We start from the raw sequence: 23692 nt of genomic DNA on the forward strand, positions 1-23692 counted from the left end.
GGGCACCAGGGTCCCTGTGGGGAGAGGCCCGTGGAGAGCTGCATGTGTTTTATTGTTCCTCGCCGTTGCTTTTAAAGTACTCTGCTTTAGGGTGACGGAAGGGGCTGGGGGCAGGTCACTCAGAAGCCCCCAGCCCAGAGCTGCACCGACAGCGGCCCTGCTGGAGTCCCAGCCCCTGTTGGTGCGGGCAGAGCCCAGGGCCCTGTGTGGACCTGGGGCGGCAGCAGCGGGGCTGGGGCAGGGCCTCCGTGGCTGTACCTGTGGCCGGCCCATTCCCCCGCCGCCGGCCTCCCCGCCTCCTTGCTTCCAGTGGTGGAGTGGTGGGGGGGTCCCGAGGGCGTGGAGGTCAGGCACTAATGAGAGGACAGTGCCAGCAGCTTGTCTCGGAGCTTCTCCAGAAGCAGCAGCGCCTTCACCGCCAGCAGCCTGCAGTCCTCGTCCGGGTCCTTCTCAGCCACATCTGCCCAGACGGAAAGGAAAGCAGCGCTGAGGGCCAGCCCCTGCCTGCGTGGCTTAAAGCTCCTGAGTAGCCCCACGCGGCACCAGCACCGCCCTGGGTGCCAGCAAAGGGCTCCTTACCAGCCGGGCTGGGGTGGGCTGGGCACCTGCACTCACAGCCCAAGGCCCTGAGCCATGCTGCTCAATGGGACACAAGTCGGGCCCAGCAGTGACCTCAGTGGGGTCGGCAGAAAAGGACAGAAAGGCTGCCATTGGAACACCAGGCCTTCAAGTGTGCTGGGCGTGGGCACAGTAGTTCCAGTGGCTCTTAGGGCCACAGAGTCTTTTTTTTTTTTTTTTTTTTTTTAGGGCCGCACCAGCAGCATATGGAGACTCCCAGGTTAGGGGTCGAATCAGAGCTACAGCTGCCGACCTACGCCACAGCCACAGCCACGCCAAATTCAAGCTGCATCTGTGACCTACACCACAGCTTACAGCGACGCCGGATCCTTAACCACTGATCGAGGCCAGGGATCAAACCTGCATCCTCATGGATGCTAGTCAGCTTCATTTCTGCCGCGCCACAATGGGAACTCCCAGAGTCTTTTTAAAAAGAACTCACGTGTGATGGAGGGCAGTGGCCAGAGGAAGTGCAGGAGCAGGCTGATCAGCCCTGTGTGACTCCTGCGACCTTGCTGAGAGTGGGACCTTCCACCTGCCACGTCTGCCGTCTTCCCTCCGACCCCCCACAGAGCTCCCCGACGTGATCTTACATTGGCCGTGTCCCCAGCCCCACACTGGGGGACCCTCGGTGCACACACAGGGCTGCCACGGGACGCCCGCATGGGCGGGGCTGCTCCAGGCTACACCAGCCTTCTGCCGCAGCCCAGGCCCGGTGCCCACCTGCCAGCCAGGACCGGGTCTCCAGCAGCTCGTCCGGCAGGTCTGCCAGCAGCCGCTCAGCTGGAAGGCTGAGAAGGACGGCGGAGACGGCAGACAGCAAGCCCCGGCGCATGTACCTGCAGAGAGGGCGGGAGGCTGAGCCCCAGGAGCCCTGGCCTGGTGCCCGCCCACCCGGGCCAGGGAAAGCCGGCTGGGTCCCTTCCTGCTGAGGAAGAGCCCTGCCAGGCTGCCTCCCGGCCACTCCTGGGAGCCACCACCAACCTCCCACCATCCACGTCCCGGCAGGATTCAGACACCCTCATCCTCCCCGCCCCCCACCCTGCAGCCACTCACCCATCGCCATGGAAACGAAGGACCCACACGAACTCCAGGAGGGCCTTGCCCATGGGCACAGCCACCTAAAAAGAGGAGAAGCCAGTGGGCAGGGGTCCCAGCACCGAGCAGACCCCATCTTTGGGTCCCACGCTCCAGTCCCAAGAAGGGGCCCTCAGAGGGACACAAGGCCAGTGCCGACGCCGAGGCGGGCCGTCGGGTGCTGCGTCCCAGCTCACCGAGGTGTTCTCAGCCAGGTACATCAGGGCCCCTAAGGTGTGGGCCAGCCTCCCGAGAACCAGCTGGTCCTCTCCCAGCAGGTCAAAGGTCACCAGAGGCCTACAACACAGAACCCAGCAAATGGAGCAGACTGGGTACTCAGGGCCAGCTCCCCACCTCCTGGGCTCCCGAAGGCACCCCAAGCCCCTGGACACCCCTCGTCACTCCTGTCCCAGGTGGTGCCCAGAGCTGTAAGAAGGCATGGGACACATGCCCAGTCACTTTGCAAGGTCACCTGGTCAAACCCGGGCCTGGGTCAGGAAGCTGGGTCACTGCAGCAAAGGCGTGGCCCCGCCCTGCCCACCATCCCAACGCCTAGCTCCCTGGGCGTCAAGGACCCGCCGCGAGCCCGGCACCTGTGGGGGAGGCCCTGGTTCCCTGTCACTTAATTTAAGCTACAGACAACCACGACTAGGGCCTGGACCCCAGTGCTGCCCACAGCCCACCTTGGCGCCCACCCTGGGAGCCCTCCCGCCCCGGTCCAGGGCTCCTGGCCCCATCCCCAAATCACAGGCCTCCAGAAGACTCACTTGTCGAAACGCTGAATGAGGGGGAAAAAGAAGTAGCCAGCCACCGCGTTGAATTCATTGGGGACAGGGGCCAGTCCCCGCCCAGCGGAGCCCTGCCAAACCCGCGTGCTCGTTAGGTCCCACGCTGGGCACAGAGCAGAGCCATCCTGGGGACCTTACAGCAGGGATGCGCCTGCCCCGTGACCACCGAGAATGTCTCCAAACATAGCCAGACGTGGCCCACTGTCACAGGGGAGCGGACTCAGCCCAGCCTAGCTGGACCCGCTGACCCAGCATACACCCAGCCGGCCTGCTGATGGCTCGCAGGGCAGCATCCACCCTCTGCAGCCCCCCAGCAGCGTCACACCACGCAGCCTGTCCCCACATGCTCCCCTCACAGGCCAGCGCGTCCCCTGGGTGTAGAGGGGCCCGGCTGACCTTGGAGAACCGCCGGGTCTTGCTTCGGATGCGCTCCTCCACCACTGCCCGCCAGGTGGGAGCCACGGTGCTGCTGGGCTGGGGGCTGGGGCCCGAGGCACTCCGCTGGGCCCTCCCGAGACGCCCAGGCCGCGACAGCTCCTGGGCAGCCAGAGTCAGGACCTAGAGGGGAGGGAAGGCCGCACAGCTGCCGTCGCACCAGGGAAGGACAGTGCTTCCCAGGGTTCCAGGGAAATGTGTGCCCTCGGAGGCCGGGCAGACACGTGGGGAGGTCCTGGGAGCCCCGCGGAAGTCAGCGCCGAGTCTTCGGGCTCAGTGGCTTTGTGGGGGCAGGGAGGGTGCCCGGGAGCTTTTCTGCCCAAAGCCCATCCACTGCTGCCAGCCCCGCCTCTGGGGAAAAGGGACAGATGCTTTGAGCAGGTGACATGTGTGACCCCATGCCTAGGAGGCACCCAGGATGGGCAGAGCAGGCTGCAGCGGCAGGGCCAGGGGCTGGAGAGGTGTCACGGGGTCCTTGGGAGGGTGACTCCAAATGTCATGCAACTGTGAACAGCAAAGTGCCGAATCCTCTCTCATGTTGCTGCCACCCCGGGTGAACGGTGAGGAAGCGCCTGCCATCCTGCCGCCGTGCAGTGAACAGGCTGGGCACTGGCTCCACTCAGCTGCTGGGCAGCCGCTGCCACCACCTCCAGAATCTCCCCATCCTCCCAAACTGAAACGCAGTCCCGTGACACGCTCACCGCCCTCCGCCTCCCCCATTCTGACTCCGTGAATCTGACTCTTCTAGGGACCTCAGAGTAGTGCGATCATACGCAGTCTGTCCTTCTGCGTCCGGCTTATTTCACAGAGCATGATGTCAGGATTTCCTTCCCCTTAAGGCCAAGTAACAGTCCCCTGTGTGGCTCTTCCACACTTATCTTAAATGTGAGTGTCATGGCGTGTGTCCTTCAGCAAAGCTGTTATTTAAAATAACGCACGGAGTGCCCATGATGACGCGGTGGAAATGAGTCTGACCAGCACCGTGAGGATGCAGGTTCGACCCCTGGCCTCGCTCAGTGGGTTAAGGATCTGGCGTTGCCCTGAGCTGTGGTATAGCTCATAGACGTGGCGCAGATCTGGCGTGGCTGTGGCTCTGGTGTAGGCCGGCAGCTACAGCTCTGATTAGACTCTTAGCCTGGGAACCTCCATCTGTGGCAGATGTGGCCCTAAAATGACAAAAAAATTAAAAGTAAAATAAAATAACGCAGCCACCACAGTCCATGTAGTGTCAAAAAGACAAGACAGGGCCCAGGGTCTCAGGTCGGAAGGTTTGGGCAAACGCCTGCTCCCCTGCAGGGCCTGGCATGGGGCCATCCCCCCTCCGGCCCCCCTGGCATGCTCGTGCTCGAGGCAGGTGGGACCAAGGCCCGGGCACTCACGTCCAGGATATCCATGCGCTGCCGGAGGCTGTAGTTGAGGGCGTAGAACTGTGCAGTCAGGTACTCGGCTACCTGCACCCGGACGGGAGTCCACTGTGGGCCACAGCCAGGGGGCAGGACCCCTGTGCAGACACCACCGGGGGCACGACGCGGGCACCGCCAGCCCCGGGACTCACCCGTGCCGGGTCTGTGACTGTGACAGCCACCAGGGCCCTCTGACGCAGCCCCTCGAAGCCCGCCACGGCCGTCTTCTCCTCCAGGTGCAGCAGCACCTTGGCCAGCTCCACGCTCACCTGTACACGGGGTCAGGGTGCACGGGCCGCACACTCCTCCTCCCGGCCGCAGAGGCCCCGCCACCCAGGCACACGCAGCCCCTCTGCTCCATGGGCCCCTAGCCACCGCCCACCTCCCGCAACCCTGACGGCCCGGCCCCCACCGGCTCACCTCCCGCGCGGCAGCCGGGCTCCTGAAGACCAGCCCCTCGAGGGCCCGCAGAGCCGCCTCCCAGCGCTCCCAGTCCTCGGACGCGGTCAGAGCTGCGCAGAACCCTGAGTGAGATGGGGCCCCGGCCACGGTGGGCCCGGGCGAGGGGGGGCGAAGTGGGACGTGGCCTCGTACCTTCCACGCAATCCCGCACGTACACGGGTGCCTTGCCGCTCTTCAGCTCCGTGTCCCCCGACATGTCGTAAGGGACAAACTCGTCATCACTGATGGAAGAAGCAGACACGAGGGCCCCCCGGTCACCTGGGACTCACGCCCAGTCCCTGAACCCTTGGGAGCAGCAGAGTGCCCCAGGCTCAGTCCCACATGGGAGGCAGAGGGAGCTGGTGCCGCCCGGGATGGGTCCCGCCAGCGCCGTCACGCTCGCCCGCATGGGGCTGCCCACCTGTCCAGCTCGGAGTCGGAGCCCTCCGGCTGAGCCTGGGGGCCGCCACTGGCTGCGGTCTTCTTGTCAGGGTCCTCTCCACGGACGGGAGCCACAGGTGGGCTTTGGGGAACAAGGAGGGAGTCTTCAGGGGCGGGTCTCTGGCCCAGACCCAGGCTCCTGAGGAGACGTGCCCTCTGCCCACCCCTCAACTCAGCTGTCTCAGCAACGACAGGACAGGAGTGACAGGCAGGCAGGAGCTCCAGGTGGGGACCCTCACCCCTCCGCCGAGGGACTGTCAGTCACGGGCCAGGGAGTGGCCAGGGCCAGCATCTCGCGGGTCAGGTCGTCCTCTTCATACTGCAATACAGATAAGCTGGAGTCGGCTGGGACCGGCCTCTCCGAGGCCCTCCCATCACCTCCTGCAGTCTGGTGGCCACTGGCCTTTCCAGAGCACATGTCTGATCTGCCCCTCCACAGAGGGTGGGAAGGGGGGCTGAAGGCAGGGGGAGCTGGGCATCCCCCTGAGGCAAGGCAGATGCGGCCCCATCTCCAAGGACACCCCAGAGGGCCCAGCAGAGAGGAGGGGCTGCCGTCCGCACAGCCCGGGACAGCCTGAGAGCCCGTCCAGGGAAGCTGCTTGCAAACACCCCCGAGGAGCCAGCTGGGGCGTGTGCTCAGGCACTGGCAAGGGGAAAGCGCCTCCACGCCCCTCCCAGCCACAGACGCCAAGGTACAGATGCCCCACGGGCCGGGACCTGCGAAGGGGGGCTGGCACAAGGCAGGAGTGAGGGCAGCACCGCCTCACCCACCTGGAACCTCAGGGGAGGCCCCTCAGGGTGGATCCGGGCGCTGGCCACCTCAGCCACGATCATGCCCAGGCGGCGCACGGGGGGCAGGCTGCTGTCCAGGCGGCACTTCACTCCCGCCATCAGGCTGGCCAGCAACTCTGGAAGCACCAATGTGCACACACTGAGCACCAGGGGTGCCTGGGGTGGGGATGGGCCGCTCGCTGCCCGCCTGCTCACCGGCCCGGCAGTCCCGGAGCTCCGCCTCCTGCAGGTGTGCCAGGCAGATGAGGGTGGCCTTGCTGATGTAGCTCTGCTGTGCCAGGGGCGTGTGGCGGATGGCGCTGCTGCTGCCCCATGTCTCCAGGAGCTCCTTCAGCGCCTGGGGTGGCAGGCCTGCCCATCAGCCAGCCCCACGGCCTCCCCCGACAGCCCAGGACATTGTGGGCCTCGGTGCCACAGTCCTCGCCAGCCCCCAGGAGGCTGCGGCCAGCACCCCCCATCCCAGGCAGGAACCCCTCCCCGGGGGACCGAGGGTCTCTTACCTGCATGAGGAGCGGGCGTCGCTGGCTGTCCTCGGCCAGGTACCCCAGCAGGCTCTGCAGCACAGGTGTCTGTGACAGCCGGGGTCCCGTCACTGCCCATCAGGCAGACACCGCCCGCCCAGCCAGCCGCGGAAGCCCAGGGGTGGGAGCGGGTCTGGGCTGAAGGATGGCCTAGCCCGCCTGCCGCGGTGGTCCCGGGACCTGGGTGGCCACAGCCCACCCAACATCGGCGCCCTCACCGTGCAGCTGAACCGGAGGAGCAGCAGCTTCCGGGTCATCACAAACTGGGCCTTCTTGCTCTTGGTCACCAGGTTCCCCAGCAGCCGCGAGAGGACGCGAGGCCTGTGATGCACAGCCGGCGGGGGAGGGGGCACATGAGCTCCGCATCCCCCCAGGACAGTCCCACGCTGACTCCGGGGGCCCGGCCAGTGCTCCAGCACAGAAGCACGTGCAGCAGGAAGGGCGCTGTGCTGCTTACCCTGGGGCGGCCTCCACCAGCCCGGTCAGCACGGCCTCCATGGCCCGGTCGGGCACACGCTCCACCAGGCGCCAGCAGACCCGCTGCCACAGGCAGTGGCCCTGGGTGAGCGCCATCAGTCGGGGCACCAGCGCACCCAGGATCTCCTCTGCGGGAAGCACACGGGGGTCATGAACCCAGGCGCCCCGTGTCTGTGGCCCCCGCCCACCTGTCACGCCGCCGACATCAGCCCACCGGGGCCGGGGCCAGGCCCAGGCGAGGGGACACGGCCATCTCCTCGACCAAGGGACCCCAGCTGCCGCCCCCGCCCCTGCTGTGCCCAAGCTTCTCCCCCGACAGGAGCACGCACTCTGTCTCCCGAGGATGCAGGCCTTCCCGAGGACCTGAGACAGGAAGGACACAGAGCAGTCCGAGCCACCTGGGATGGGAGGGAGGCGGCAGTGAGTGGAGCTGCCAGGAAGACAGGGCCTCACTGCCGGGAAAGGCGAAGCTCGGCCAGCCTGCCCACCAGCGGCCACCCGACACATTCCCCCTCGGGCCATCCGGCCCCCTACCCTGGCCTCCGGTCCCACAACAAGGAGGAAGCCACGTTTCTGATGCTCCAGAGACCAGGACTAACAGAGGGGGACCAGGAAGCCGCAGGCACAAAAGCAGCCTCAGAGTCGGTCCCCAGCACTGCCTCCGAATGCCCGAGAACTGAGTTCCTCGACCCACAACGGGGAGACAGGGACCCTGGCCGGTGGCCCCTTCGGACAGACCCTCTTCACTGTAAGGTCCCAGACTGGGGACGCGCCCTCATTCTGAGTGAGGGGTCATCTCTTGAACAGCCACCCCCCTGGGAGGCCTCACCGGACTCCAGCCAAGGGCCGCAGAGATCACGGCTCGTGCCACCTCCAAGGCAGCCAGGAGCCAGGAGAACCTTCACAGGTGGGTCTCCGCTGCCCCAGACGGGACACCAAGAGCCCCGCCGATGGCCCTGCCCGGAGGCTGCAAGATCCGGACATCTGGTGAGGCGGGAGAGGGAGGGAGGGAGGGCACGGCGGCCAGCGCAGACGGCCGCAAGCAGGGCTCTCACCTCGGAGCGAGTCCACCACCCCCTGCAGCACCCGCAGGACCTCCTTGCCCAGCAGCAGGAAGTAGTTCTGCGGGAGGAACTCGGCCAGGTTCTCCTGCTGCAGGCGGTTGCCCAGGTGATCGGGCAAGCTCACCACCTTGGCGAGGAGCGTGGCCTGGAGCAGGGGGAAGGCCGGCTCTGCCTGCTGCCGACACTGCCCCTCCAACACAGCGGCCATCCTGCCCACGCTCAGGAACCTGGCCAGCAGCCGCGCCATCTTCATCAGACGGAAGCTGGAGCTGAACCAAGAGCAGGGGTAAACAGCCCGGCTTCCAGGCAGACGTGAGCCCCTGCCGGGCCGAGCGCAACGCCCGCTCGGAAGCCCTGAACAGGCCACCCTCCCGCCCTGCTCCACGCCAACGCCTGCAGCAACCGCTGAAGACGCAGCATCGCAGAGCCTCAGCCCCACGAGGGCCGTCGTGCCGTCGTGTGCCCTGGCGCCGAGTGAGCGGGCCCGCTGCGGTGCCTCACAGTGAGGCTGAGAGCCCCGGGGGGAAGGAAAGGGCCCTAAGAGATGGCTAAGCCCACTGTCCGCCGAGACCGCGAACACGCCGGCTGCCCCCTCGGGGACATGGCAGGACAGAGGGCTGGGGCCTTGCCGTCGCAGAGACTAACACAACCCGCTTTCACGTCTGTGCGCGGCCAGGCGGGTTTTATCATCACCACCCGTGACACCAGCGTCTCACGGAATCTGGAGAACACGCTGGTTTGAAACCCTTCGGGGTTACAGGCGACCCCGCGATCAGACCCAGCCCCACTCACCCGGCCGCATCCTCGATGGCCTCCATCAGCACCAGGAAAGCCTGGTCTGCCGGGCCCGTCAGGAAGAAGCTGGCCCACAGCTGCTCCAGCTGCCCGTCGGGCAGCAGCTCCAGCCAGCCGGGGCTCAGCCGGCGAACAAGACACCTGAGGACGGTGGGAAAGTGGATCCTGGCAAACTCCTGCTGCTCCTCTGGGAGGGCTGGGTTCTCCGTTTCACCGAGATAGTGCTTTAGCGACCCCAGGGTGGAGAAGATGTGGCCGCCATCCTCAGACGACGACAGGACGTGAACAGCCTCCTGGACAGAGAGCCGGACGGCAGAGAGGACGGGATCCATCCTGGCGGTCACAGGAGAAGCACGTGGTGAGTCCAAGGAGCTGCGGCCATGCACATGGCACTCAGTGGAAGGGAGCGTTTTTCACATACTCTCCGAACACCCCCCCCCCCACGACCTGGTTTTAAGCTTCCTGAGGAGCTGGGTCCTTCTCACCCCTGAAATCACCCAGCTGTGTATCCCCCCCTCCGGCCAGCATCTGCCCCCATTTCCACCAAAAGCTGCTCCATGGCGCCCTCTGCAGTAGGGCACCCTCACCCCAGGGACACATGCCAGTGTCTGGAGGCATCTTTTATTTCTGTTATTATAATTTTTTTGGCTGCACCCAAGTCACATGGACGTTCCCGGGCCAGGGATCAAACCCGCACCACAGCAGAAACCCAAACCGCTGCAGCGACAATGCCAGATTTCTTAACCCACTGGGTCACAAGAGAACATCTGGACACAACTTTCGATATCACATCTGGGGGTGCTAGTTTGCCTCTAGCGGGTGGCAGAGGGAACACTGGTAAGCATCCCAGGACAGTTTGGATCCCTAGCTTGGGGATCTCCATATGCCGCCGAGGTGCGGCCCTAAAAATAGAAGACAAAAATAAACAAATAAATAATATAAAGAAAAAACAAAACAAAACCCCAAGTGTCAGCGGTGCTTGGCTGGGAGGCTCATTAGCACGTCTAACTCCCGGGTGCATGCACCTGTGGTTCCCCTTGCCAAGCTCCCTTCTTCCCCCCGAAACATCTGCAGGAAGGTAGGACTGACGTCGGGCGCCCCTGCAGCACGGGAGCCAATAAGTAGGCAACCGCCCGGCACCGGTGCACCCAGCCAGTCGGTAAGTCTGCATCAGGGCCCAAGAAGCGTCCCCAGGGGCCCTGGCCTCCCAGCCCAGCCCGGGCCACGCCGGCTCCCCCTCCCGGGCGCAGACCGGATTGAGATCGCCCTCCCCACGCCCGCTCCCCGGCGCGCGCCCGAAGCCCACCTAGCGGCCCGGAGGGTAGTGGCCACGCGGGGCGGGCAGCGGGCCCGGGGGAGGCGCGCTTGGACCCCGCCCGCTCAGCCCAGGCCGACCCGTCGCCGATTCGCCACGGCCGCCGAGGGCCCACCGGCTCCGAGCTCGGTTCGCGGCGCGGCGCAGCGGCGCAGATAAAAAGGTTCTCGGACCCGGAAAGAGCCGCCGCTGGAGTTTTGGGGCCTGTGGCGCCGCCCCCCTCGTGCCGCTCGTGACGAATCGGCGACACTCTTGGGAGCCGGAAGAGGCGAGCGGGCCGGCGGCGCCCGCGCCTGCGCTCGGGGTGGGGTGGGGGGCGTGACGCCGATCCCAGCGCCCCGGCGCCCGCCTCCTTCCCCCGGCCCCGGCTTCTCTGCGCCCCAGTGACCGCCGACCCTCTCTCCGTTCGCTCCCGGCCCCACACTTGCGCGCCTCCGCAATGCTTACTAACCCCGACCGCGGGTGTAGCCTTGCCGCTCTCCCGGAGGCAGGGCCCTGCTCTCCCCTCGGCCTCAGCCTTTGCAGGGAAGCAGTGGCAACTGCGGGGACTTCGGCTACGGTTGGATGCGGTGTGTAGGTCCTGGGACAGGTGCTGCGCCGTTCAGCACGGTAACCAGGGGCCACCGGGTCAGTTCCTTGGTCGCACTGTCCGCGTTTCAAGGGCTTGATAGCCACCTGTGCTCGTGGCTGCCGGAATGCACAGCGCAGATTTGGAACCTTCCGTCTTGGCAGGACGTCCTCTGGCGGCCTTGGGGGGCAATGTGGCGAGACCTCGCGAGGAGGTGCCATTTCGGCCCAGAAAGGTGGTGGAGGGGACACCTGTGACGCATTCATTCCACGCACATTAACTGTCTGCTGCACCCAGCGGGCCCTCTTCCCGGGCAGAGAAGGAAGCAAACGTTCCTGTTCACACGTCGAGGAGACAAGTAAAGCGCATGTGCAACATATCAGGTGGCAATAGCCATTAAACAAAATCAGGACGGAGGAGAAAATGCGTGACCAAAGGCCATCTCCTCTTGGAAGGTCCACCCCGGGTGCAGTTAGCAGAATGGACGGTAGGGGGCAACCGCGGGTGCAGGAAGCTTAGAGAGGCGGCGGGCGTGAGAACAGGTGTGGACCAGATGGTGAGAAGGAGCTGACCTGGAAAGGTTTTCCCCAGCAAGTGGGATGGGTTGGAAGTTTGTGAGTGAGCGAGGAGTGGAGGATGGTGCCTTGCTGGGACCCTGCGAATTCTTCCCCGGCCGCTCCTGGTTCCCACAGCTGCTTCTTTCCTCTATCCTGGCCTTTTCCTGAATCCTACCTACCATGTAACCTCAGGACCCGGTGCACAGGGAATGTATTTCTTAAGCCTTTACTCTTTACTCCACATGGAGTCACATTTGAGCGAGACGCACAATTGTATCAGCACCACACTCTGACCCTCTGAGCTCACCCACCACTCTGGATGCTCTTTTTTTTTTTTTTTTTAATTTCTATTTTTTTAGAGGAGCACCTGTGGTATATGCAAGTTCCCAGGGATCGAATCAGGCTACAGCTGCCAGCCTACACCACAGACAGCCACAGCAACTTAGGATCTGAGCCAGGTCCACTGAGCAGGGCCAGGGATCGAATCCAAATCCTCACTGGGTTTGTAACCTGCTGAGCCAAAGTGTAAACTCCTGGATGCTCAGTTTTAAATGAAAATCACTTCACTCAAAAATGTCACAATTTTCTCTTCTGTCTTCAGTAGCCAACTTTGCTGCTAAGAAGGCTGCAGTTTCTCGGGGGAAAAGTCTCATTTCTTTCCACATGACCAGGTGTTTCTCTCTGGACAGTTTTAGGATCTTCTCAGCTGTTGTGTCTGACATGTGGCAAGATGAGAATTGGAGTCAGTCGCCCCCCTTCTTTGACCCAGAGTGTCTGCCATGTGGTCTTCTTTAAAAAAATTCTGAATTTTCATTTATTGGGGTACCACTCAATCTTTTTTTTTTTTTTTTTTTTTTTTTGCTACTTCTTTGGCCGCTCCCGCGGCATATGGAGGTTCCCAGGCTAGGGGTCCAATCGGAGCCGTAGCCACCAGCCTACGCCAGAGCCACAGCAACGCAGGATCCGAGCCGCGTCTGCAACCTACACCACAGCTCACAGCAACACCGGATGGTTAACCCACTGAGCAAGGGCAGGGATCGAACCCGCAACCTCATGGTTCCTAGTCGGATTCGTTAACCACTGCACCATGACGGGAACTCCACCACTCAATCTTAAAAAAAAAAAAAAAAAAAAAAAAAAAAAAGTGGCTCCAAGATAGTCTTACACCATTCTTTTTTTTCTTTTTCTTTTTTTTTTTTGGTTTTTAGAGCTGCACCTGAGGCCTATGGAGGTTCCCAGGCTAGGGGTCTGATCAGAGTGGTAGCCGCTGGCCTCCACCACGGCCACAGCGACATCAGATCTGAGCCACGTCTGCAACCTACACCACAGACCACGGCAACGCCAGATCCTTCACCCACTGAGCGAGGCCAGGGATCGAACCCGAAGCCTCATGGCTCCTAGTCGGATTCGGTTCTGCTGCGCCACGACGGGAACTCCTCCCCAAGATGAGACTTTCTATGTTTTGCTCCCATAGCTTCCAGTCATCAGGAAACCCCTGCTTTCCTTCATTGAAGAAATCTGGTCCTGCTGATGTTGGCGTAACCTTTGCCGTGTTTTCCATCCGCGTCGTTGCTTCGGGAGGCATGTCCTCCGGCTCACTCTCTTCATCTTCAGTAAGAGCTGCTGCTACTCAAAGGGTTTTGGAGCAAGAATCGGAGCCGTTTCTTTAGCCTTACTTGAGCCCCAGTTTGCTGGGTGTGGCAGAGGCGTTCTTTGCTGTAGATCTCGGCAGGCTATGTCAGGAGGCCCGCAGCTTCTTCAGCTGGTCACGTCTCAGCCTGCGATCGGAGCGTTCCTGGCAGCTCCTCTGGCGGCTCCAGCGCCCTGCAGCTGCGCAGGCCTGTCCTCCACATGGCCTTGAAATGATGGATGCCCCTGGCCAAGACCCCTCCCTGGATTATCTTCCTAATGACGTCTTCCCCTATTTTTGTTGTTGCTGTTGTCCTTTTAGGGCCGCACCTGCGGCACACAGAGGGTCCCAGGCTCTGGGTCGAATCAGAGCTGTAGCTGCCAGCCTACGCCACAGCCACAGCGACGCTGGATCCTTAACCCACTGAGCAAGGCCAGGATCGAACCCGAGGCCTCATGGATGGATGCTGGTCGGGTTTGTTAACCACTGAGTCACGCTGGGAGCGCCTCTTCCCTGTTGGCTGTAGTTTGATGCTACAGCTTTCTTTTCGTTGGGTTGGTCCCACAGGTTATGTATTCTGTCTTCCATCTTTTTGCCTTTTAGCTTTTCTGTTATTTCCTTATTTGTATTTTATCTTTTACTTATTTTGTGAGTGTTTCGTCTTTTCTTGTCGGTTGTGGTTTGCATTTCCAAGAGCAGTTGTTCCTTCTTCCTTTCTGATTGTCCCTTTTTTCGTGGCATCTGCTTCTTGCCTGTGGACACAGAGCTTTTCGTGTTGCTTAGAACGCCTTGCTTTGCGCTTTTCCCTGGGCCTCCACATTGTCTGCTGGTTCCTGTTTCGTTTGGGCAGGTGTTTCTCTCTCCCGTAGACGGGAGCGCATTTCGGTGGGGTGAGAAGATGCTGTCGCCCACGTGGTCGTTAAGGGCAGAGCCAAAGACATTCCAGAGCTAAGGAAATGCCCTCCCTCCCCTCCCTGGGGGCAGGTGCCTGGCTGTGGCTGCTGCTTCCCAGAAGCGGGCAGAACCCTCAGAGGTAGACATTTACTCCCATACCCTATGGTCAGCATTGCCGTTAAAAATGAGTCTGTTGAGGCGTTTTTGGTTTTTGTTTGTTTCAGCCTTGGCCATGGCATTCCAAAGCTCCCTGGCCAGGGAGCAAACCCTCGCCACAGCAGCAAGAATGCTGGATCCCGAACCCGCGGTGCCACCAGGGAACCCCAAGTGAATTTTCATGATGTGTATAATTTTCTCTAGATTCTTCTTTAGAAAGAAAGACATGAAGGCGCCTGGGGAGGGCACTCCCGGCCTTGCTCAGCTCCTGCAGCTCCTGGTGCTGCCATGGCAGCATCACCCAGCCCCAGCCTCTGTCTTCCAGCACCTTCTCCACATGTATGTCCTCTCTCTGCCTCATGAGGACACTTGTCCCTGGAGGCAGGGCTCACACAGATAATCCGGGATGACCTCACCTCATCTGCCAAGACCCTTTTCCCTGATAAGTTCACGTCTATGGGTCCCAAGGGCAAGACTACGACCTACCTTTTGGGGACTGCCATTCAGCCCACAGCACAACCTGGTCCCCAAAGTAAATTCAGGTGACTCCCAGTTCCGTTGCCTCTCCCTCTCCAAGGGCAAGAGACCGCTTCACAGCCGCCAGCATTTGCAGCTCGCACTCAGGCTCCAATGCAGAGCTGGCTCCAGTGACTCCGTGGCCCCCAGCCAGGTCCCTGTCCTGCTTCCACTTCTGGTGGGAACATGAGTCTGCGCGCTCCTGCTAAAACAATCGCCCCTCTCTGCCTCTGGGCCAGCTGGCCCAGGGCTTGCCCCCAGGAGAGCTATTTTCCAGAGAAACTGTTTGCATCTGTTTTAAGCTTGTGTCCTTGGGAACCTCCAGCCTGGATGCCAAGCGCCTTTTATTAAGGTGGCAGGAAGGACCTGACTCCCACGCAGGGTCGAAGGAGGGAACCACTGCCGGGAGCTGGGAGGGGCATGGGGGCGGCAGGGGCTCGAGGCAGACAGCACCTCCCGCTCCGTGTCTGTCTCAGGATGCGCTGCCCCGGGAGGAAAAGCCTGCCTTTCCTTCTTATTTTTGTGCCTGTATCTCTCCATGGGGCTTTGTCCCAAGAAGCCAGCCCGGCGGGGCAAAGAAAACCATTTTTTGAGCGCCTCCGGAGACTAGAAGAGCAGGTATGTGGACCTGCCATTTCGGGCGGTTGATCTTTTTCCAGTGACGGCAGCCGAAGGCCGGGTGTTCGAGACATGGCTGGGAGCTCCAAACTCGGCGCCCTCGGCGTGCAGTGCGCAGTGCTTTGTATGAACTGATGTTTTCACCTGCCGCTGAAATAGCGAACGCGGTCTGGTGGGCTCCGATCTGAGGACAAGCCAGTCGAGTGTGAGGCTGGGCGGGGTTGGGGAGATGCGGGGGTGCTGCTGCAGAGGTGCTGGGTGGGGAGGCGGCAGCCTCTGGCCACAGGGGTGGGAGGTCTCCGGGCAGGTCCCGTGACCAGTGTGTAGGGGCTGCACCCAGGACTCGCCACCTCGAGCCACGCACACAAAGCCCCGTCCTGCCCCAGGTCCACCAGCGGGTCGAGGGAGCCGGACGTGGAGCCCTCACCCCTGCAGCAGGGACCTGGGCTTGGCCCCCCCCCCCCCCGCCTCTGCCGGTGGGGGATCACCCGCCTGGCTGCTCCATCCTGAGTCCAGTCCCGTGACTCCCGCATCCTCTCCACAGTTTCGGAGGTCCCAAGAGGCGACCCTGGCACACCTGCGGCTCGTTGCCAGCAACCACAGCCCGTCCCTTGACATTGAGGCCCGGTTCCAGAGCCTGGCCCAGGAGAACCAGGCCATGGCTCTGGCGCTCAGCCGATCGCAGGCCGTCGTGCAGGGCGATCTGGGTCACCTCAAGACCTGGATGCGGAAAATGCAGCGCAGAAGCCGGAAGCTGGACCGCAGGCTGCTGGCCTTGGACGCCGCCCTGGGCGAGGGGAGCACGCGGCGGGAGCGGGAGCAGGAGGCCCAGAGGGGTGCCCTCGCCAGCCTGGCCCTGGACGTGCAGGCCCTGCGGGATGCGCTGGCTCGCCTGATGCCCCTCGTCCAGAGCCAGGGGGCCAGGCTGGCTGCCCTCGAGGGGCAGCTGCAGGTGGTTGCCCCAGGGGTGACCGCAGCCCAGCCAAGGCCCTCAAGCCCGAGCTCCCCACAGCTGCAGGGAGGCAGGCAGGCGCTCGGAGCTCCCCCTGCACCCGGGGACGCCTGTCTGGACTCCACTCGCCGTCTCCAGGGGACACTGGAGCCCCCGGGCCCAGGCAGCCCCCAGGTGTGGCCCCCCGAGAGCCCAGGAGAGAGTAAGCACAGCCCGCCCTCCCCGCCAGCCTCCCCATCTCCCTTGGCGCCTGCAGCCCCTCTGCATGGCTTTCTTCCGGGTTCACGCTCCACCCCAGGAGAAAAGAACCGGCCCAGTGCTGACTTGAGTGGGTGCTGCCGCAGCAGGAAAGATTGGTCATCACCCTCGTTAGGGCTGGTGGGACCCCTCGGGCATCCTCAGCCATCGCCAGTGGGAACCCTCTCTGCAAGGCCGGCCTCAGCAACGCCCCAGGGGGCCTGTGCCCACCCGCAGAGGCCCTGTGCCTTTGCAGGGCCGGTTCTGCTTTGCCACTTCTTTTTGTTCTTTTTTCTTTTTATTTAAATTTGCTTTGTTTTGGGGTTTTTTGGGGTGCCTGCAGTGTGCGGACGTTCCTGGGCCAGGGATCAAATCGGCACCACAGCAGTGACCCTGCGTCTGTGCCGCCAGGGAGCTCCTGTTCTGCCACTTCTGATCTCCCAGCGGAGGGTTTCTCGGCGGTGCCATTCCTGGTCTCTGCAGCCAGGTAGTCCCACGTTGGGGGGCGTCTGGGGCACCAAAGGTGCTTAGCAGCACCCGGCCCCCGCCCACCAGATGCCTACTTATCTCTGACTCTGCTTTCCAGGCTGCTCCCTTTCTGGCCCCAGGGGCCCCATTAATGTAGAGCAGGTGGCCCCCATCTGCAGAGTTCTGGGAGCCTCACCACTAAGACAGGGCCAAATGGCTGACCTGGGGGGTACCACCAGGGCTTCCAGGAAGGGGGGGCTGCAGGTGTGCCACAAGGTTGTGGCAACCAAAACTGCTGACATGGCCATATGTCATCTGGGTGTACGGTCCTCTCCAGGTGAGGACCACTGCCCTGGGTTAGAACAAGAGCCCCCAGGGGAAGAGAGGACTGGGGCTGCCCCCCGAACGCCCTCCCTCCTGGAACACAGTGGGCTCAAATGCAGATTTCCTGGCTGCCCCCTGCCTGCCCATCGGAACCTCGGAACAGGTGCCCCGCCCCTGTCGGGCAGATCCGGCAGGAAGCCTGGCCAGCAGGATGAGGTCCCCCCAGAGATGTGCCCGTCCTGGTCCCAGACCCTGTGGGGGTGTCGCCCTGCATGGCAGGAGGCTGGATGATGTGATGAAGGATTCTGAGGTGGGCGGTCACCTCAGATGGTCGCAGGGACCAGAATCCTCACAGGGTCCTGGTGAGAGAGAGGGCTGTGAGGATAGCAGGTTAGTGGGAGGGAGAAGCCAGCCCTGCCCACACGGAGATTTTAGCCCAGAGACCCTCGTGGGACCTCTACCTTCCAGGCTGTGGGACGTCAGATGCTGCGTTTGTGCTGTTTCGAGCGCTGTGCATGTACACATCTGTAGCGGCAGCCGCAGGACGCTGATCCAGGCCCTGCTGGGGGGAGCAGTGCTCACGCCTGGTCTCAGCGCTCCCGACTGTAAAATGGGCCAAGCGCCAGAGGATGAGCGAGATGCAACCTTTGCCTTTAGTGCCCGAAGTGGGTCGGCCACGGGGGGTGCTGCCCCCTGCCCAGAGGTGCTCCTAGGCGGGGCAGCCTAACTCCCCCCTCTGTTTCTAGTTTGCAGCCCGGGCCCCGCGCTCCTCTTCCCGAACGCCTCCACTGCAACGCCATCTTCCTCCGTCCTGGCTTCCTCACGGGCCTGCGGGCCCTGTCCGTCTGCAGCTGGGTCCCCACGGCCTCGGGCCACCTGGGCACCCTCCTCTCCTATGCGACCGAAGAAAATGACAACAAGCTGGTTCTGCACGGCCGCGACTCTCTGGTCCCCGGCTCCATGCACTTTGTGATCGGAGACCCAGACTTCAGGGAGCTGCCCCTCCAGCCACTGCTAGACGGCCGGTGGCACCACGTATGTGTCATCTGGACTTCCGCCCTCGGCAGGTACTGGGTCCATGTGGACCGCAGGGTAGTGGCCACCAGCTCCCGCTTCAGGGAGGGCTACAAGATCCCCCCCGGAGGGTCCCTCGTTCTAGGCCAGGAGCAAGATAGTGTGGGGGGTGGATTTGACAGCTCCGAGGCCTTTGTGGGGACATGGCAGGCCTGGGCATATGGGACCGGGTGCTGGTCCCTGGGGAGGTCTCCAACCTTGCCACTGGAAAGGAGCTCCTGATGGGCGCCATCCTGACGCTGGCCAATGCTGCACTGGTAGGCGGATTCGTGCAGAGGTCGAACTGCACCTGTCTACCGCTCTGTCCGGAAGGCCTCAACCCCAGCTGCTGTGCTCCCACTGTGGGCACAGCTCTGCAGAGGGTCCCCACCCAGACCGAGGGACAGGCTGCTGCCTCTGATCTGGGCTGGGCATGGCTTCCCTCTAACATGGGACGTGGGCATTCCACAGGGCCAGGCGAGGGCCCATAGGCAAAGCAGGGCCCCAGGCACCCCAGGGCCACATCCCTTCCCACCGAGCAGCATCCTTACTCCCTGCTTTGTGCTGGGACAGCATCTCAACATGGCCCACCCCACCCTGTGGCAGTGCTGGGCTCCAGCTCAGCTTCTCCCCTGGGCACAGGTTTGGGACATAGCAGTGCAGCTCCTGGAGAGCTCCTGTCTTTCTGGCGTGAACTGCCGTGGCGCTTTCTCTGCATGCTGGGGAGAGGTTCCCTCTGGGGATCCTTGTCCCAACATCTCTCGTGAGAAGGGCTGGGGGTTCCTTTCCTGGCGGCAGTTCCTTTGCCCTGGGGGCTCCAGCAAGGGGGCTGCAAAGGGAGCCAGCTGCTCAGAAACACAGGCGAAGGACACGTGGGCCATGCTCAGAAAGCCGCTGTATTGGGATGTCATTTGCACACCCTGAAATTCAGCCATTTGAAGCATACAGTTCAAAGGCTTCCAGTAAATTTGCCGAGTGTGGAGCCCTCAGCACCGTCCTGTTTGAGAGCATCTCTCTTCCCTCCTTGACCAGAAACCCTGCCTGTTGGGGGCATTTCTGCACCCCCCCCCCAGCTCCGCCCCACCGCCCTGCTTTCTGTCCCTGTGGGTTTGCAGGTCCTGGACGTCTCGCATGAACAGACTCGCCCCTGTGCGGCCCTCGGGGTCTGCTTCCACCACTGAGGCCGTGTTTTCCAGGCTCAGGGGCGCTGGAGCTGTCAGTGCTTCGTTCTTTCGTGTGATGCGTGACGTTCTGCTGTGAGGGACGCACTTTCCCTTCCTGAGGCCATGGAGACTTGGGCGGTTTCCAGCTGGGGGCGCTTGCGGTTGAAGCCGCTGTGCTCGGCCTCACATGGGCCTTGAGTGCACCTGTGCTTCTGTTTCTGTTCAGTGGATACGGAGCCTTAGAATTGCTGGGTCACGCGTTCCCATCATGGCGCAGCAGGTAACGAATCCAACTAGCATCCAGGAAGTTGCAGGTTCAATCCCTGGCCTCACTTGGTGGGTTAAGGATCCGGCATTGCCATGAGCTGTGGTGTAGGTTGCAGTTGTGGCACAGATCCCACGTTGTTGTGGCTGTGGTTGTGGTGGAGGCCGGCAGCTACAGCTCTGATTCGACCCCTAGCCTGGGAACCTCCATGTGCCACAGGTGTGGCCCTAAAAAGCAAAAGATAAAATAAAATAAAATTTTAAATAGCCACATTGTCCTACATCCCCACTAGCACAATGTGAAGGTTCCCATTTCTCCACATTCTCGACAGCACTTGGTAGCATCTTTTTTTTTTCTTTTTAGGGCCACACTTGCAGCATATGGAGGTTCCCAGGCCACAGGTCCAATCGGAGCTGCAGCTGCCGGCCTACACCACAGCCCCAGCAATGCCAGATCTGAGCTGAGATGTCAACCTACACCACAGCTCATGGCAATGCCGGGTCCTTAACCCACTGAGTGAGGCCAAGGATCGAACCCACAGCCTCATGGTTCCTGGTTGGATTCGTTTCCGCTGCACCACGACGGGAACTCCAGTAGTGTCTATCTTTTTGACAACTTTTGTTTTCTTTTAGACTCCTGACCTGTGGCTGGTGGGAAAAGCAGGCATAGACAGAACAGGCGTGGCTCACTCTGCGTTTCAGTGCGATGTGATGGATCCCTGCAGGGCACAGAATCAGAGAGTCAGTGGGCGCAAAGAGCAGTGGCGGGGGGGGGGCAGTAGGGACACCCCTCCCTCTGCGGGAGAAGCTCAGATTCACCCCGTTTGGAAACAGGTCTGGCTCTTCGTGTCCACCTTCTCTAGCCTGTCTTAAACGTGAGGAAACTACTCGAGAAGTCCAGGGAACTACGCGGGGTGCTGGTTCAGCTCCTCCCATGAGGAGGTGGCCGGTGGGCACTGCTCCCGGGACACTGCCCGAAACCAGCTCCTGGGGCATCTCAGCGGCGTCCCCGCCTCTGCAGGGTTCCCTGTGCCCCAGCGATCCGGGCCTTCAGCTCAAAGACTCTGCTAGCCGCCTCCCCAACTCCTCCTGCCCATCAGGGGATACATCCCAGGACTGGAACCTCCTACTCCATGGGCGGCTCTGGGAAGATCCCAGAACCACAGGCTTCTGCTTCCCCGGCCCTTCCCCAGGACGCGTCCGTCTTTGGGAAGCCGCCCTTCTCCCTCTTCCTCCCAGGCTCCCCAGGCCTTTCCTGGAGCCCTTGCTCCGGCCCAGCTCCCCGATGAGAGAAGAGTGGTGATTTGATTAGGGGGTATTTCTTGCAAGACAGCTGGGTCCCCAGCATCGAAGGACCACACGGGGTGATGTTTTCAGGGGCTTATGCCAGCACGGGGGACCCAGGCTACTTCACTGCACAGCGGTGTTTCTGCCAGGTGTTTGCAGACCCTCAGACGGTGGGAATCAAGCAAGCACAGGCACCTCCATGTTGCTGCCTCCGTATGCAGCGCCGTGGGAGGGGGCTCAGCAGGAGCGCAGAGCAGCCCAACAGGGGCTCTGGGGAGCCTGGTGGGAGCTCATATGGCTGGGAATTTGGGAAGGGCTGCCATGAGGCCAAGGCTGGGCTCTGGGGAGGGAGCCTGTACAGCTCTGGGAGCAGGGGAGTCTGAACACACATCTCTCGTGACCCGCCCTCAGGTGGGTAGGTGACAAAGTCCCACGTGCATTTTGGATCAGGGGCCATATCCACCTCCAAGCCCATCCATCCCACTTTGACCTGGGTCCCTGGGCTTTGGGGGGAGGACAAAGGGATCCAGGGCCCCCAGCACCACCCCTCTGTTCCCAGAAGAGTCCCCACTTCCTCATCACGCCGCGCAGCCCCCCCACCTTCCTGGACAGCGCCACGCCCCACCCCATCCCCCGTCCCCCACGCAGCCCGGGCCCAACCCCACTGCCCCTCAGGGCTTGAGAGAGCCAACGCCATGCCAGGCTGCCACCTCCTCCCCAAACAGGGCCATCCTGCTCGTGTCACCGTCCCACACCGGGGCAAAGCCAGGTCACACTGATGAGAAGACAGCTTTTCCGAAAGAACGCTCTTCTTAGCATTTTCGAAACAGTGCTTTTCAATTTTAAAATCCTGTTGGGCTTCCTTCCTCTTATTATGGTTTGGTTTTATTTTGAGTTACGTGGGGAGAGGGGAGGGGTTCTCTTCTCAGCCTCAGGGCCTCCAAAGAACTTGAGCCATCTTGTCACCGCACCCCCCACCCCCCAAATATCCCAGTGTGTGGCTCCCGAGAAAAAGGACTTTTCTCTCTTTTCATTTTTTGGCCTCCTGCAGTGTACGGAGTTCTGGGTGAGCAGTAGTTGCTGTGGAAACAGAAACGCTGGCTCCTGAACCCACTGTGCCGGGCTGGGGATCGAACCTGCGTCCCAGCACTCGAGAGAAGCAGCCGCCACACCGTGAACTCTGAAAGGGCTTTTCCGAAAGGACTCCCAGACAAAGATCACACCTGGGGGATTGCATGATGCTGTAACACCACTACCTCATGCAGAGGGAACAGCCCGTCTTTGCCAATTGTCCCCGAAATGCCAGCCCCACAAACAGTGGCCGGTTGTCCGTCTTTTTAATCCCCTTGCATCCAGGGCAGTCCCTCAGCCTTGGTCTTCCCAACCCTGACACTACTGTGCTGCCAGCAGGTGTCCCTCCATTTGTATTCGTCTGAATTTTCTGGGCGTGACGGTGTCTGGTCGTCGCTCGAGACCAGGAAGGTGCCAAATGGATTCGGGCGGCCTAGAAAAGGGCCCAGGCGCTGCAGGTTGGTCAGACATCCCTTTATGAGCATCAAAACCAGTGCCAGCGGGGGCACGGAACGTCCCTTTTCCAGCCCCCTACACAAAGCTGGTATTTGCCAAGACGTCACCGAAGGGGCAACAGGCATCACATTCCACTGCGCGTGCACCTGCATGGTCACCGTCATGGACCACTTGCTCCTCCGACCCTCCCCGAGACAGTGTGCGGCTGGGAGAGAAGGGCCCGAGTCCCTCCCTCTTCCCCACACCCACCCTCTCAGGTCTTTTCACCTCATAGGCTGCCGGTTAATTCTTCCGCGAGGTCCCTCGGCGAGGGGCGGAGCACTGCACCCGCAGGCGTGGCAGCAGTAGATCCGCAGCAGGCAGGCTCTCCCCCAAGACCACCAACCAGCTGGCCGTGAGGGAGGCCCGCCTTTCTCAGAAGCTCTCCCTCTAGTCTTTCCAAAGTTAATGTATCCCAGCAGTTCCCATCCTGGCGCAGCGGAAACAAATCTGTCTGGTATCCATGAGGACGCAGGTTCAATCCCTGTCCTCACTCCGTGGGTTAAGGATCAGGTGTTGCCATGCGCTGTGGTGTAGGTTGCAGATGTGGCTCGGATCCGGCGTTGCTGTGGCTATGGCGTAGGCCAGTGACTACAGCTCTGATTAGACCCCCCCAGCCTGGGAACCTCCATACGCCGTGGGTGCAGTCCTAAAAAGACAAAAACGAAAAAAAGTGAATGTCTCTGTAGCTGGGGCATCTACGGCTCAGCTGGAATGAGACTGCTCAGCCGGTATGTACACGCGACATTCCCAGCCAGTCAGACCCCATACCCCTGCCTTCTGAGGCTGTTAAGACGTCAGGAACCATTCGACGTTGTAGGGCCACCTCTCACCATCGATACACCTCACGGAGGAGCCCGATGGGCTGGTGTGGATGTGAAATACCCAGGCCATATGCAAGGCTTCTGTCACAATGGTGGCTCCTTGGGGTGCAAAGAGGGCTAACGGGTAACACTACCAGGCGGTTCGTTTATCTGATGTCGGGACCTGAACGCCCCCCAATCACTGGGCTGCTCCTGCAGGTTAGGGGGCCATCAGGCCGGAAGGAAAGGCCGTCCCCTCGTGCACTGGTCCGTCCAGTTGCCGCCCAGTAAGTACGGGGGCCACCCGTGTTGACCACAGACCAGGGGCCACCCCAGGGACAGGCGAAGCAGGGACTCTAGCTGCACTTCTACGGGCCGGGTTATTTCTGATCGTGTCTTCTCAAACTGACACGTCCACACCAAGGGCCCTGGGAGCTCACCCAAATACCGTTCCCACACCCTCGCTTTT

General features: G+C 61.9%; 2 protein-coding genes across 69 annotated transcripts; one reads left to right on the top strand and one right to left on the bottom strand.

The window, feature by feature from the left end:
• Positions 1 to 33: 33 nt before the first annotated feature.
• TELO2 (telomere maintenance 2) lies at positions 34 to 14583 on the bottom strand. Of its 19 annotated transcripts, none has more exons than XM_085017938.1 (22): positions 10159 to 10226; positions 9550 to 9754; positions 8850 to 9185; positions 8049 to 8326; positions 7323 to 7391; positions 6974 to 7121; positions 6735 to 6837; positions 6496 to 6564; positions 6191 to 6332; positions 5975 to 6111; positions 5443 to 5522; positions 5184 to 5285; positions 4916 to 5004; positions 4742 to 4833; positions 4474 to 4590; positions 4298 to 4369; positions 2880 to 3041; positions 2463 to 2554; positions 1893 to 1992; positions 1675 to 1739; positions 1342 to 1457; positions 34 to 460 (listed from the first exon to the last, which is right to left on the bottom strand). In XM_085017938.1, exons 3-22 carry the CDS (start codon positions 9182 to 9184, stop codon positions 354 to 356), a joined length of 2475 nt encoding a protein of 824 aa, XP_084874064.1. In that variant the 5' UTR covers position 9185; positions 9550 to 9754; positions 10159 to 10226; the 3' UTR covers positions 34 to 353. The 19 variants fall into 19 exon arrangements, 9 of the variants coding, with proteins under 9 accessions (XP_084874064.1, XP_020942509.1, XP_020942507.1 ...); XM_021086850.2 differs by having other exon boundaries at positions 9440 to 9754; XR_014840995.1 differs by lacking the exons at positions 9550 to 9754; positions 10159 to 10226 and adding an exon at positions 14459 to 14583 and having other exon boundaries at positions 2880 to 4084.
• On the top strand, positions 10471 to 22174 carry PTX4 (pentraxin 4). 50 transcript variants are annotated; one of them, XR_014841019.1, is made up of 11 exons: positions 10471 to 10776; positions 10900 to 11222; positions 12767 to 12905; positions 13015 to 13955; positions 14041 to 14514; positions 14965 to 15106; positions 15651 to 16260; positions 16639 to 16782; positions 17834 to 18122; positions 20201 to 20308; positions 20402 to 21702. XR_014841019.1 is itself a non-coding variant. In XM_085018063.1 (10 exons), the coding sequence occupies exons 4-10, from the start codon at positions 14429 to 14431 to the stop codon at positions 20438 to 20440; spliced, it is 1350 nt and encodes a 449-aa protein (XP_084874189.1). In that variant the 5' UTR covers positions 10471 to 11222; positions 12767 to 12905; positions 13244 to 13955; positions 14041 to 14428; the 3' UTR covers positions 20441 to 21702. The 50 variants fall into 50 exon arrangements, 16 of the variants coding, with proteins under 16 accessions (XP_084874189.1, XP_084874194.1, XP_084874198.1 ...); XR_014841007.1 differs by lacking the exon at positions 13015 to 13955 and having other exon boundaries at positions 10471 to 10794; positions 10900 to 11093; positions 14177 to 14514; positions 16707 to 16782; positions 17834 to 18154; XR_014841020.1 differs by lacking the exon at positions 13015 to 13955 and having other exon boundaries at positions 14177 to 14514.
• The last annotated feature ends 1518 nt before the right edge of the window (positions 22175 to 23692 follow it).

The sequence above is a fragment of the Sus scrofa genome, chromosome 3 (genome assembly GCF_054392235.1).
Source record: "Sus scrofa isolate SSC_HxYL_T2T_F1_AM1 chromosome 3, Sscrofa_HxYL_maternal_Yorkshire_Landrace_v2.0, whole genome shotgun sequence".
Classification (NCBI taxonomy): domain Eukaryota; kingdom Metazoa; phylum Chordata; class Mammalia; order Artiodactyla; family Suidae; genus Sus; species Sus scrofa.